The sequence below is a fragment of the Henckelia pumila genome, chromosome 3 (genome assembly GCF_033568475.1).
Source record: "Henckelia pumila isolate YLH828 chromosome 3, ASM3356847v2, whole genome shotgun sequence".
Lineage (NCBI taxonomy): Eukaryota > Viridiplantae > Streptophyta > Magnoliopsida > Lamiales > Gesneriaceae > Henckelia > Henckelia pumila.
The window spans coordinates 166,628,482-166,641,852 of NC_133122.1; the positions used below are offsets into that span (position 1 = coordinate 166,628,482).

At 35.6% G+C, this 13,371-nt stretch overlaps 1 protein-coding gene across 1 annotated transcript; it reads right to left on the minus strand.

Moving 5' to 3' along the window:
- Positions 1–5,329: 5,329 nt before the first annotated feature.
- LOC140891355 (probable LRR receptor-like serine/threonine-protein kinase At5g48740) lies at positions 5,330–10,126 on the minus strand. Its single transcript, XM_073299812.1, has 16 exons — positions 9,793–10,126; positions 9,149–9,686; positions 8,518–8,969; positions 8,322–8,439; positions 8,159–8,227; positions 7,990–8,058; positions 7,846–7,914; positions 7,695–7,766; positions 7,542–7,610; positions 7,229–7,464; positions 6,911–7,116; positions 6,338–6,464; positions 6,169–6,237; positions 5,906–6,095; positions 5,685–5,817; positions 5,330–5,608 (listed from the first exon to the last, which is right to left on the minus strand). Exons 1-16 carry the CDS (start codon positions 9,869–9,871, stop codon positions 5,390–5,392), a joined length of 2,715 nt encoding a protein of 904 aa, XP_073155913.1. The 5' UTR covers positions 9,872–10,126; the 3' UTR covers positions 5,330–5,389.
- Between the last annotated feature and the right edge of the window lie 3,245 nt (positions 10,127–13,371).

Genomic DNA, 13,371 nt, shown 5'->3' on the forward strand with positions numbered 1-13,371 from the left:
TACGTACTCACCTGCACCATACCAGTGTAGTGAGCCTAGAGGCCCAACATGCTAACATAACAAGGGTTTAAAAATAGTTTAAATCACTTTAATACTAATACATAACATATACATGAATGAGCATGCTTAAAATATCATGACATAACATAACTTAAATTAACTTAAATATCATAATCATACATAATACATAAACATTGTTGAGCAAAGTATTTTCTAACATCGCATGGTTGTATCCATAGTGTAACCTTAAATCATACATTAAATACTGATCAGCATGGGAAACCAACGTACGTGGCGGTGACGAATCACCTCTTAAATTGGCAGTAAACTGCCCTTCAATAGTTCACATATGGGGACGAATCCCCCTTAAATTGTCACACTACTTCAACTTCCAACATAAAATTATTTTCTTTTGCTCAACCTTAAACATTAAATCATGCATAAAAATTATTTCATGAATGCATGTACTTAAATAAAATGTGTGTCCTTCATATATATTTAATTTAATTTTTATACTAACATATAAATACTAAAATAACATTCATGCATAAAATAATTAAATATATATTTAGGACACATGAAATTTCTCATGGTTTGTACTGAGACTGGCCCATTAACATACTTAAGCCCAATAATTAATTATTCTAAGCCAACTTAATTAATTAAAGCCCATTAAAACATTTTTGGCCCATTAACATTCTATTCCGGCCCAATGGGCCCAAAAGCCCAAAGACTGGCCCAATAATTTCCATGGGCTCTCAAGCCCATAAAAATTAGTGGACTAACTTAAATTAATTATTCAAGCCCATTAATAAACTTAAATGTAGCCCATTAATTTAATTAATCTAATTAGCCCAATAAAACACTTAAACTTAATAATTAACTTAAAATTAAAAATACCCGGGCCCAATTAACTTAACCCTGACCCGGACCTAACTAACTTAAACCATGACCCACGGAATTGACCCGGACCACTAATCCGACCCGAAACCCACTTGGAACCCTAGAACCCGTCGCCCCCCATTCACGTTCTACTGCGGCCGTGAGCAGCAGTCGTTCCCAGGCTGCTACCGGCTTGCTCCAGCCTCCCCTGGCCGGAGCGCCGCCGCCCAGACGTATCCCACGTCTGGGCGGACCTAACCTGCACCAGCCCTCAGCCCTATGCAGCCCAAACCACCGAGGCCGAAGGCCTTTCCCGAAACCCTAGTCTGCGCGTCCAAGAACCCGATCGAGCCTAGCTTACTTCCTGGGCTCGTTTGGCTCAAACCACTCGAGCCACTCGAGTCCAGACCACCCCCTCTCGACCTAGGGACCCTGACCAGCAGTTGTATGGACCATGGCTAAGGAAAACGTGAGTATGATCAAGAATCACAAGAACAAACGCATAAAACCTTAACCCATCTCGTTTTTCTGAAAATTTTTGAAGAGGACTGATGCACACGCACACACCCGCATATACTCTGTTATTGCACGAACAAAAAAAAGAAGGAATCATGCTTTGCACCGTTAAAGGACGAGATAGGAGCGTGTAGAACGAATCCGGGACGACGGGACGATGACAACTTTCTTTGGACCTTAAAAAACGTGGCTATGGAGTCTTCCTTGGCTGTTGGATCGACGAAGAAGATGATGGAGATGGGGGTGAGGCGGCTGATGGAGAGTTTGGGCGTAGGGTTGGGTAGTTTTAGGATTAAAAATTTTAAATATAATTACACTATATAATTTACTTAATTAATATACCAAAATATATAATTTAAAACTCCACTTAAAAGATTTAAATCTGATACTAAATCATAAATCCCGAAATATATAATTAAGGGAATTTTAAAAATACTAAAAAGTCATTATTTTGGCTTATTTTGAATAAAAATGGACTCCTAAAATTATATAAAATTAAATACTAAAAATATTGAGGAAATAAAACTCAAAATAATATTTTTGGGCTCTAAAAATTCTCATGAAATAAATTGGATAGAAAGTTGTCATCTCGTCCGTCCACGGTCCCGTCTACGCGATCAAAAACAATTAATTTCCATAAATCGTGAAAATCACTAATTATGGGTTAAATGCTTAAAAATAACTTAATACATGCACAACTAATTTCACATAATTATTTAACCCATAAATCTAAAATTTTAAATAAATAAATTTCCTAATTATGCATGCGAATTTACGTATTTAAAAATATCGGGTGTTATAAATAGCATTTAATGTGAACGACACATTGAATACACAATTTAAGGCGCTCCTAGTACAGATATTCAGAAGATATTATCGCACATCACAAATCAAGGACTGATATCTGACACTCTAGACGTTTTCCTACTGTTGTTAAAAGGAAAAAAACGTTGAGCAAGCTACTATAAATATCAGAGTCTACTTAGATGAAAACAAGAGCAACGCTTGAAAAGATTTGCATACTTGAGAACTTGAAATCACTTCTTGACTACTCGACTGCTCACTTAACCCTTCGCTAAAAAGCTTATCTGATCTACAAAGAGATCTCTACAAGGGTTACACAAATCCAGCCGTTGTTTGAAGAACACTATCTGCTACAAGGATTTGAGATTCAAAGCCTTCAAGAAGCTTAGATTGATATCTTCATAAACTGAAGAAAGTTTAATAAGAACCTAGAATCTTATCAGTGTAAATCTAGGAGTTCCATCTTGGGCATTTGATAAGTCCTAACTTGGATCGAGTGTATTGCACGTCGTTGTAATAACCAAAGTTTTCTAGTGTATTCTTCCCATGAGGAAGAAGGGGTGACGAAGGAGATTGAGCTCCAAACATCCATAAACATATCGTTGCTTACTTACGTTACTGCATTACACGATTTCATAATTATCATCTAGTTTAGCAAGAGCTGTTTTCGCACTATTTTAAGTAGCTCTTATATTTCTAGAAATTTAAAGAAAAATCGGTTGAGTGAACTAACATTTGCTCAACCATATTGCATTAGAGTCAAATATTTTAAAAGTGTGTATTCACCCCCCCCCCCTTCTCTACACACACATTTGATCCCCAACAATTACTATTGAAGAAAATTAAGCAGAAAACATATTAATGTCTTATAAGGCATTGTCGTATAAAATAATGGTTGAAAAACTCGAGGTAATGAGATTAGACGACATAAAATTATTCTCTCCATATACTTAATTAGAGGTTCGAGAAATATTAATATAATATATCTAGACTAGATACTATGTTATTAGCGATAACAATAAAAAAATTAAAAATAATTTATTTCTATACTTGTAATCTCGAATAGGAAGAAAAAAAGATAATTTTAAATAATGTCACAAGTTTCACTAAAGCCAATATTCTAAGAGTTTTTTGAACAAAATATTACAGGATTTTAACTAATAAAAGTATAAATAAAAGTTTGGATTGATTGTTGCACAATATATGAATTTGATTTCTGAAAGAAGATATTTACCACATATTAAAACGTTAGATTTTTTAAAACAAGAGTTTGATGAACTTATAAAACAAATATGTATATATATCATTTATTAAATAATTATTTGTATAATTGATTTAAATATTCTTAGTATATATTTGTATATACTATAACACACAGACTTTATATTATAAAATATTATTTTTTATTTCTATGTTTTTTGTTAGGATATTGATTATTTTTTATACTAAATTATTATTTAATGTATATTTAAATTTGATTATCGAAGCCAAACAAATAAATGTATTCAATAAACTGAAAAAATATACGAAAAAATTTTTGAATATATTATTATGTATGACCAAGATGATTGAGAATCAAAGAAAGTCAAGCTACAACAATTTGTCTTATGATTATGATGGTTTACCCAAGAAAAAATAATACATTATTATATTTACTTTATCAATAAAAGATCAACTTTTATTTCCAAACAAAGCTTTTAAATAAAGGAAAAATAGTTTTTTTTTGTTCACTAACTTATTTACTTTTTGGATCAGATCCACTAAGTTTTCAAAGTTTGTTTTCGGTACGCTAAATTTTAATTCTCGGCAATTATTGGTCTAATTTGTAACGTGATACTGGAAAAATACTGATTTGTTATAAAAAAAAAAATTACCGACAAGACATAAAAATGCTGAGATAAAAAATTGTTGAATTGTCAAATATCACGTTAACAATTGGACTAACAATAGTAAAAAATTAAATGTTAGTACACCAAAACCAAATTTTACAACTCAATGGACTAAAACTGAAATTTGGACAAGTTAATGAATCAAAAAATTATTTCTCTGAAATAAATTACTATTTTTTAATTAAAAATCAATATAAGTAAACTTATAATTTAACATAAATTATTCATGACGTTTGAGATTTTGTATTGTTTAAAATATTTGAGTCGTATTAATTGTTACCATCAACTATAAATTTTTGTTAAAGCGAAAAGCATTCGGCCATACAATTAATATCGGAGTCAAGGTCATGGTTTCGATTCATATTAATTGAAAGCACGATTATGGATAAGATGATTGTTTGGGTGCAATAATTATCTTTCTCCTAGATTGAACAATTGAAACATGTGTTTGTTTGTATTGTTGTACGATTTAAAAGATTTGAGTTGCACAATTACCATCAACTTTAGCTTTTAATAACAGACAAATCACTTGATCCTTAAAAAAAAAAAAAAAATGGGAACGCTTCTTTGTTTTGAGAGATAAAGGGCATCGTATTTTTTCTTGTCATAACTTGTTATATATGTTGATCGATTTTGCATGATCTATGTGAGAATCTGAATCTTGTAAACTCATCATTGACAGTGGATTCAATTGGGGTCGTAACGTTGAACGTCGGATGTAGGATTATTCAAATCGAACCAAGTAAAATTTTGTATGATCTTATTTTGATTACTTCTATTTTTGTCTTCTTTCTCTATTACTTTTTTCTTATAGGACTTCTACTTTATGCTTATTTTATGGAAAAGTTCAACCTAACGAATCAAATCCAAGGGTCCCAATATAATTGAAGTTTTGGAGTTGTGAGTGGATTATGCTGACCGACCCCAAGTGAACTGGGTCGTTGGATCCTAGCACAAGGACAGTGGAAGCAACCTTATTTAATTTCATATATATTGGCTACGCATATGAGGCCGCGTGAGAAGAGAGCTGCATATCGATCTCTTATGTAGTGTTTGGAAGAGCTTTTATAAAACACTTATCAGCTTTTTGTCAACAAAATTTCATAAAATTTCAAAATTTTGTTAAAAAAAAGCTGATAAGTGCTTTTTAGAAGATCTTTCAAACACTATCTTAGTATAGTATAGAAGATGAGACACATTATATATGCCTCAACAATGGGAATGCACACAATAATCCAAGCATATATATATATATATATATTACGTATTTAATGTGGGTGGATGGACAAATTAATTAATTAATTTACAAGATCAGAGGATGAAATAAATGCTAGTTGGATATTGTATGCTTCTTGTAGCTCAATAAGAACTTGTGATAAAGTTGGCCTGCGTAATGCATCTCTTTCTACACACCTGCAAGCGATTGACGAAGCCCGTCTCATGCTTTCCTCCTCGAAACTTCCAATTATTCTCTCATCCACTATCTCAAATGCACCAGCCTGCAAGTAGGGCTTTGCCTGCAAAATTTTGTTAGAATAATTAATATTAATTGTTTTTCTTGTATCTCATTAGCAACAAATTTTACGTACGTACCCATAAAACCAGGTTATAGGAATCCGGTGTGCCAGAGTGAGTGAGTGGTTCTCTACCACATATGAGCTCCAGAAGTACTACTCCAAAACTATAGACGTCACTTTTCACTGTCAATTGTTGAGTTGAATAATACCTGAATTAAACAAATTATAATAAGTTTTCATGCTTCTAAAACAATATCACTATAATAAACTTGCACAATGTATATATATATATCTTACTCGGGGTCAAGATAGCCTGCATTGCCTTTCACAACAGTAGTCATATGCGATGCATCTGTTTTTGTTGCTTGCTTTGAAAGCCCAAAGTCGCCGACTTTAGCATTCATATCCAAGTCCAGAAGTATGTTGCTGCTCTTAACATCACGGTGTACTATACAAAGGTCACTTCCATTGTGCAGATACTCCAAACCTATGGAATACCAAGTCTTATATATATGGGTATTGCTTTATTGGGATTTTGTGTATTTTTTTTTTTTTTTTACCTCTTGCAGCATCGACAGCAATTCTCAATCTTTGAATCCAGCTTAGAGATAATTTTTTACTCTTGTTGCCTAAGGGATCAGTAAGAAACATGAAATGAAATTTTATTTTATGAATTAAAATATCTTGAATATTCTTGGATAATGCAATTACGTGCATTTTGTAGCATACCATAAAGGTTTTCAGCCAATGATCCACCACGTAAGCATTCGTAAACTAGAATCTGGTGCTTCGGTTCGCAGCAGAACCCTTCCAACAAGACAAGATTCTGGTGATGTATTTGAGACAAAAGCGATACCTGAAACAACACATTCTGATCATAGTTAAGTATTAGTTGATCCACGTGTATTTTCATTCTAGTATCTGCAATGTGAAAGATTTAGTTCTCCACAGATGTGCACTATAAGGATAAATTATATCAACACTCCCCGGCGTGGTTAACCACATGCTAATGCCCCCTCGTTACGCTCATAGCTTTCAGGAATTTGTCAAGGAGTCAATCTATGTAAGGCTAAGTCTCTTCGATTTTCGATTACATTTTTAGGATTTATCATTGGCCGATGTACCAAAAGTTGCAGTTAATGATATGCATGTCGGCTCAAATGTTTTAAAAATCGTACAGTAGTTCAAAAAAACATGTATGGATCTTTCGTAGCCTATAGACAACAACACAAGACAGCAGTCAAATCGATGTGACTCGATAAATACAGCAATAAGATGCTGCATGATTAAGTTCAAACAGACCTCATTGATGAAAGAATCAGCTCCAAGCTGAGTCTTGTCAAATCGAACTTTTACTGCTACTAGTTTACCGTCTGCAAGCTTTCCTTTGTAAAGGCATCCAAAGCTACCAGAACCTATGGTTTCTTTGAAGTTATTTGTAGTTGCTTTGATCTCTTTGTAGGTGAAGATTCTAGCAGTGTTCCAATTATGAATATCTGTTCTCGATTCTGAGAGTAGAAACAAATAAAGATCAAATATTCGTCCCCTTAAATTCGATACAAACTTTGACATATACTCTTGATGGTTCATAATCATCTGCCATTTCGAGGTGTAAATTACCTGATGTATGATATGTGCTTTTGGTTTTATTTCTCTTCATGTACATGAGTACTGAAAATGAAACCACAAATAAAGAGAGGATGGCCCCTCCAACTGCACCGAGCAGAATCACGATATTTTTATTGTTGTTGTGCTTTCTAGGAGTGAAGATGGTCACTTGCGGAGCCTTAATTGAAGAGTTTCTAGAGAGATCACTGCATGTCAATGAGAACGAAAGGCACAAATTCCCTGATGTCCTGCAGAAGAGGAGGAAAATATAGGAGTTCTTTAACAAACTGTGGATATATATGAGAAGTGGGAAGCTGCTACATACTTGACTTCTGTGCTCTCTCGGTCCAGTGATTGTGGAAGTGGCCCTTGCAGGTTATTGTTCTCTAGATTCCTTGAATTTCCAACCACAAACAACACTTATGAGAAAAGGAACGTTCTTTATTTTTCTTAATCCGTAAAGGTACATTCTTCTTACAATAGGTGAAGATTTTTCAGTTCTCCCAAGCTCTCAGGTACTATTCCTTGCAGAGTGTTATTTTTCAAGTCCCTGTTTCAAATAGAAACTAGTATTTTTGTTCAAATTTCATGAGTTATTCTATGTCGAACTCAGATGCAACAGGACTTACAGAACTTGAAGGTTGATCAAATCTTCCAATTCAGAACCAAAGGATGTTATCTGATTGAAGCTCAAGTTCCTGCAACACTCATTCAAGAGTTGTTCAATTTGAAGATGGAAAAAATTAAAGAAATCTGAAGAGTAGTAATTATACAGTTTCTTGAGACGTTGCAGATCACCCAAGTTTTGTATTTCTCCGGAAAGAGATGCATTATGCAAGTCCCTGCAAGCAAAGGCAAACAAGAAATTAACTGTTAGACAGCTCAAAAATCTAAGACTTGCTTTGGCAAATGAGTGAAGTTTTAGTTTTGTATAATTCTTACAGTGTTATAAGATCCAGCAGATCACTAAATGTAGGGCTAATTGTCCTCAAGCTAATGTCAAAAAGCTTCCTATAGAGATTCCAATATTAAATATTGGCATACACCAGTAAGAAAGTAAAATAAGATCAGAAATAAAATGCCCATTTGAGATTGATGAACATACAATGAAGTGACCATATTTCCTTCACAATCAATGTGCTCCCAGGGCGTTGGCAAACAGGGGTCATCTAGCCAACCAAGACTCAGGCCTGTGGATTCTTGAATAACCCGAAGTGCTGAAACTGTTAAGAATAGGGTTGAATTGTTTCAAAATCCTAATTGGAAGACGGATATTGTTTGTCTAAAAAAGGCAATCGAACCTGTAGTCGTAGAAACTTCTGACGGAATATCAAGAATCTGATAAACCTCAAGAGCATTTACCAAAGGATAATAGTTTATTGTCTTTAAGGTGATATTCAGATTCTTGATTCCTTGGACAGTAAAGAATAGACTATCAGCTTCCCATCTTGAAACTGTGTAGTTTGATCGAATAACTTTCCCATTTAACAACACATCAAAAGTTGGTGAAACGGGCAAAATGCCAGCAAAGTAAAGAACAACATGGTAGTCTCCTTTATTGTCCAAAGGCAACTTATATACTAGGTTATTCCACCTCGCCAAGACTCTCCCGGTCTGAAGCACGACTGTTGGAGGGCTCTCTTTGATGCTCGATAAGTTAAAGTTACTCTGAATGTCAAAGCCAGATGACACATGGTAAGGTGAGAAATCCTCATCTGCATCCCATATTCGATCATATTGGTCGAGAGGGTACCTTCAAAATTCACAAAAGTGGGTCATATTTCAGTGGGGGGAAAAGTTGATACAGAGTGTTGTGAGCCACTGGGGCTATTTCCTATGACATAGAATCACTTCGGTGTTAGGAGAATCGCACATTCCTAGATTCACCTCTACGTGTATAGAATACAAGAGTATAGAGCAACACATACATACCTTAGTGATCCATCACTATACCCACAGTTAATCCGGTATGACTTCCGAAGTAACTTATCATTGTGATCTCCCAATGCAGCGGTGTAAGCACCCTGAGGAAGAGGCCGGACTTCAAGTGATGAAATAACTGGAAATCCTCCATTCATAATCGAGTGAAAGCAAAAAGGGAGCACGTCCTTATTAACCGGCCATAGAAATTCTTCAACCCATGGATCCCTGTGAGCAAGATTCACTGTAGTAGTCATGGCAGTTCCAAGAGAAACAGAGAACACCGGGGGTTTTCCAACCCCATCATAGTTCTTGTACACGAATCGAGCCCTTACAAGAACTATGGATGGGATGTTTAACGGAAGCCGGTAACACTTTCTTGCTTCAGAATCTGGGAAAAATCGGACAGGGAAACTAGACGAAGATGTCCCCTCCAGAAAAACCACACTTGTAATGTTTCCACTGGCTACGTAATTCACATCGGGTGCCCATGAAATGTTAGAAGAATCGATGTAATTCGTCATTCCACCACATAATAAACTCAAGAAACCTGTCCCATTGAAAAAACACAAAGCAAGAAAAAATCTGAAAACAGCAAAAGCAAATCCGCAGCTTCGAAGGGAAAATGTGAAATCAAAGGAGCTTAAATTCTATACCATCTTGATAACCGGAAATGATTCCAATCAATTCAGATAAGATCAAGAAGCCAAGCCAGTATAAGTGGTGCTTCTCCATTTATAGAGAAGAAATCGTGCTTGATTCGATTATATAACACAGGTTTTAAGTGGTAAAAACCGGTATAGGCCTATGTACTAATTCACTACATGTTAGAAGAATGGAATGAGAATTAAAGAAGGGATGGAGAAAGAGGAAGAGCTGAAGCTGTAGAGCAAAGTGTTAAAAAGTAGATTTTTTGGTCGTTGCATTGCATGCTAGCTTCTCAGTATAATGAATTATTAAAAGTAATGATGAATGATGATTGTAAGACTAGCAACAGGGTTAGACTACGGTTGAAAAAATGATTTTTGAGTATGAGTTTTTAATAAAAATCTTCCGCTACAATTAGTCATTAGCTACACATAAACTTTTCAGTTTATTTTTTCAAGATCGGCATTAATAAAATGCATCAAATTGCGACTCGGATTCGACATTTATCAGTTTCTTGCTATTATTATTTGTCCTATACACTGTTCAAAAGCCTGATCAATGAGCAATAACCCCATGCAAACATTAGCGAAATTTCTTAGCCATCTAAAACATATATTAAATATTACATGAGTTTTATTTTGGTTTAAATGTTAATTATATATAAGCTTTTTTTTTCTTGCAAGCACGATTATTTTTTATCATTTTTTTTTTTTACTTTTGTGGGTACCAGGCATGTTAAGGTGTAATTATGTGAAAAAAAACTTGCAAGAAACAAGAACAACTTCATGATGCGAATCCAACAATCATAGAAATAAATAATGATGAATTGGGTTCTTTTAATGCAATCAATAATTAAAGTTAAACTTCCCTGCCAAGAAAAATTATCTTTTTGACTTCAAACAAACAAATGCCCCAAGTTTGCCCAACCATCATCATTTATGCCAACTAACATTGCACAAATCACAATTAATTTTTTGCTCTGGATTAAGAGGTAAAAATTTTAAGTCATGATTGAATCGATAAAATTCAATTTTTTTGACTTGCTTGAATTGATAAAGTAGAATAATCCAATTCATATTGATTTATGACATTTAAAAAAAAAATTAAAAAATTTGAGATGGGCTTCAAATATACCCAACACGTGTCATTTTAAATTTGTCATTCAAATCAAATCAAATCTTTATCTCCAAATCAAATTTAAAATTCCAAGAACAACCTTGGTAGAAAAAAATACAACGGAATCAATTTTTTGTTTGGGAACGGAGTTGATATCAATTCAGAATTATGGGGGAAAACGTACACACGTTATTTTGCTGTACTTCAAGTTACAAAGATCGGGGTCGCCTTCTTTTATTTAAATAAAATAAAATACGATAATAATCTTTAGCATATAGACTCTTGACTTTTCATCTGGGTCTTAGCTCGTAAATGTTAGCTCCATCCGTAGACGGTAGACCGTAATAGTGTAGTAAAACAAATAATGTTTTGATTCGAATTAAAATAGAGTCTCGGACAATATTAATATTACACTGTTCACGACTCAATTGATATATCCGATGTTGATATCTCAATAAATAAGTATAATTAATATTATGATTTGAGACATGAATGGTGTAATAGAGTCGAAGCGTAAGGCGGCAGACTAGTAGCCCGACGTGCCACGTGCGTTAGCACCCGAGGTAGAAGAAGTTGAATTTGATATATAACAGGAATGAAAAGATAAAAATTACAGAGAATATAGGAAGGCGGTCGGGAAACTGTAAGATGAAGACGCCGGAGAGCAAGCGGATGACTAGAAAAAAGGCAAGAAAACGGGGAAGGCTAGTGACAGATCCAAAACGTATGAAATGGTGGGAGGAGGCGAGTATTTATACGGGCAAGAGAATGATCAAGGCCATTCATTGTAGATAGAAAGAACGGTGGAGATGAGCCTCAAAACTCAAACCTGGTAGCCTGGGCAGGTGTCATGATGAGTCGGGCAGATGAAAGGACATATGACAACGCTTTTGACATAATAGCATCCTTTCAACTGCTAGGGCTGAGATCATGCTTACGATAGCCCTAGCTCGCCTGAAATTTGAAAGGAGCAATTTCCTTCCCAAGTCCAGAGTTAACCATTTGGGAAACGAACATGACTCTAGCCTGACTTTTTAAGGAGAGAGTGGTGATATCCCGAGAGCTCAAAGGGATATCATTGGACCTGGGTCAAGTATGTTTGCCCTTGGGAGAAGAGAAACATAGATCGGGGACATATATCTCCGAGAAGAGACCACAAGAATTCTGGCATGAGTAGAAGGAAACGGGCAGGAGTAACAGGGAAGAATGGTAGCTCAGAGTAGAACTGCTTGGATGGGAAGACCGAGTCAAGAGATCGTAATTCGTTCTCATCCATATTTCAGGGGCACGTTTCCCCATAACTGCTCAATCGGGCATGACAAAAAAATGTGGCCCACGATCTCATGTCCTGGTCATGATCCGAGAATCTTGGAAAAGATACAATCATCTAGGCCTTTAAATACCGCATACCATGGTACACCAAAGGGTTTTCTTATATCTAAAGAAACACACACTCTCTACATGTTTTCTGATTTTCTCATGTACACACCATTTTGCTAAATTAAGCATCGGAGTGGTCACACCGAAAAATCTTTCGGTGTCCCACTGACTCTATTTTGTTTATGTGTGTGCAGAACCCAAGCAAGCGAAGCATTGATTACCCGATCACTTGGCTTCTATCGATCGGGACCCCTATTATCGACCCGAGCAATTGCTCACCCCGACTATTCAATTGTTCCCGGGTGACATCATTGGCGCCTTTTGTAGGAAACCAAGTCTATAGGGGAGGATTGGCTTTCACAAAAAAAAAAAAAAAAAACTCAAGGGAATCCTTCAGAAAAGGATACCACTGGCTCAGGGGCTCAATGAGAAGAATCATCCCCTGAGATTCCTTAACATAATGTCATCATCCACACTGAGCAGATCAAGCTGCTGATCATCGCGGCTGTGCAGAAGGCCCTGTCATCCCAGACACCCTTGAAGGAGAAGGAGGTGCCGAATGAAAAAGAATAGTCCTGAGGTGACTCTCATGACAAAGAGAAATCTAATAGGGTCGGGGAGGACTCACACACAGATTCTATGGAGACATCAATGGCGGAAGAACCAAAGAAGCTCAGAAAGAAAGTGCAAAAAACTGGAGAAGGAGACCGGGGCCCGATCATCCCGGCATGTCAAAGCCTGGGGATGCCCCTTTTCCTCGGAGGTGATAAGCAAACCCTTGCCTACACATTACCAATATGCTAAAGTTTGAGAGTATGATGGGAGCACAGACCATGAAAAGTGTTGGAAAACGTGTTCAGATCAATCAAGAATTGATACCCGGTGCAGCGGAAGTTTAAAATTTTTATTTTATTATATGGAACGATTCCATATATGGGTATCAAAACTTTTACGATTAAATTTGTTCAAGTAAAAATAAAAACACAGTTAAATTTTTACCTCGTCAACCAAAGGCTTGATTGTGGACTCCAACAGAATTTAATCTGCTCTTTTTGTAAATCCCGGGAACCGATGACTGTCACGATCTATCT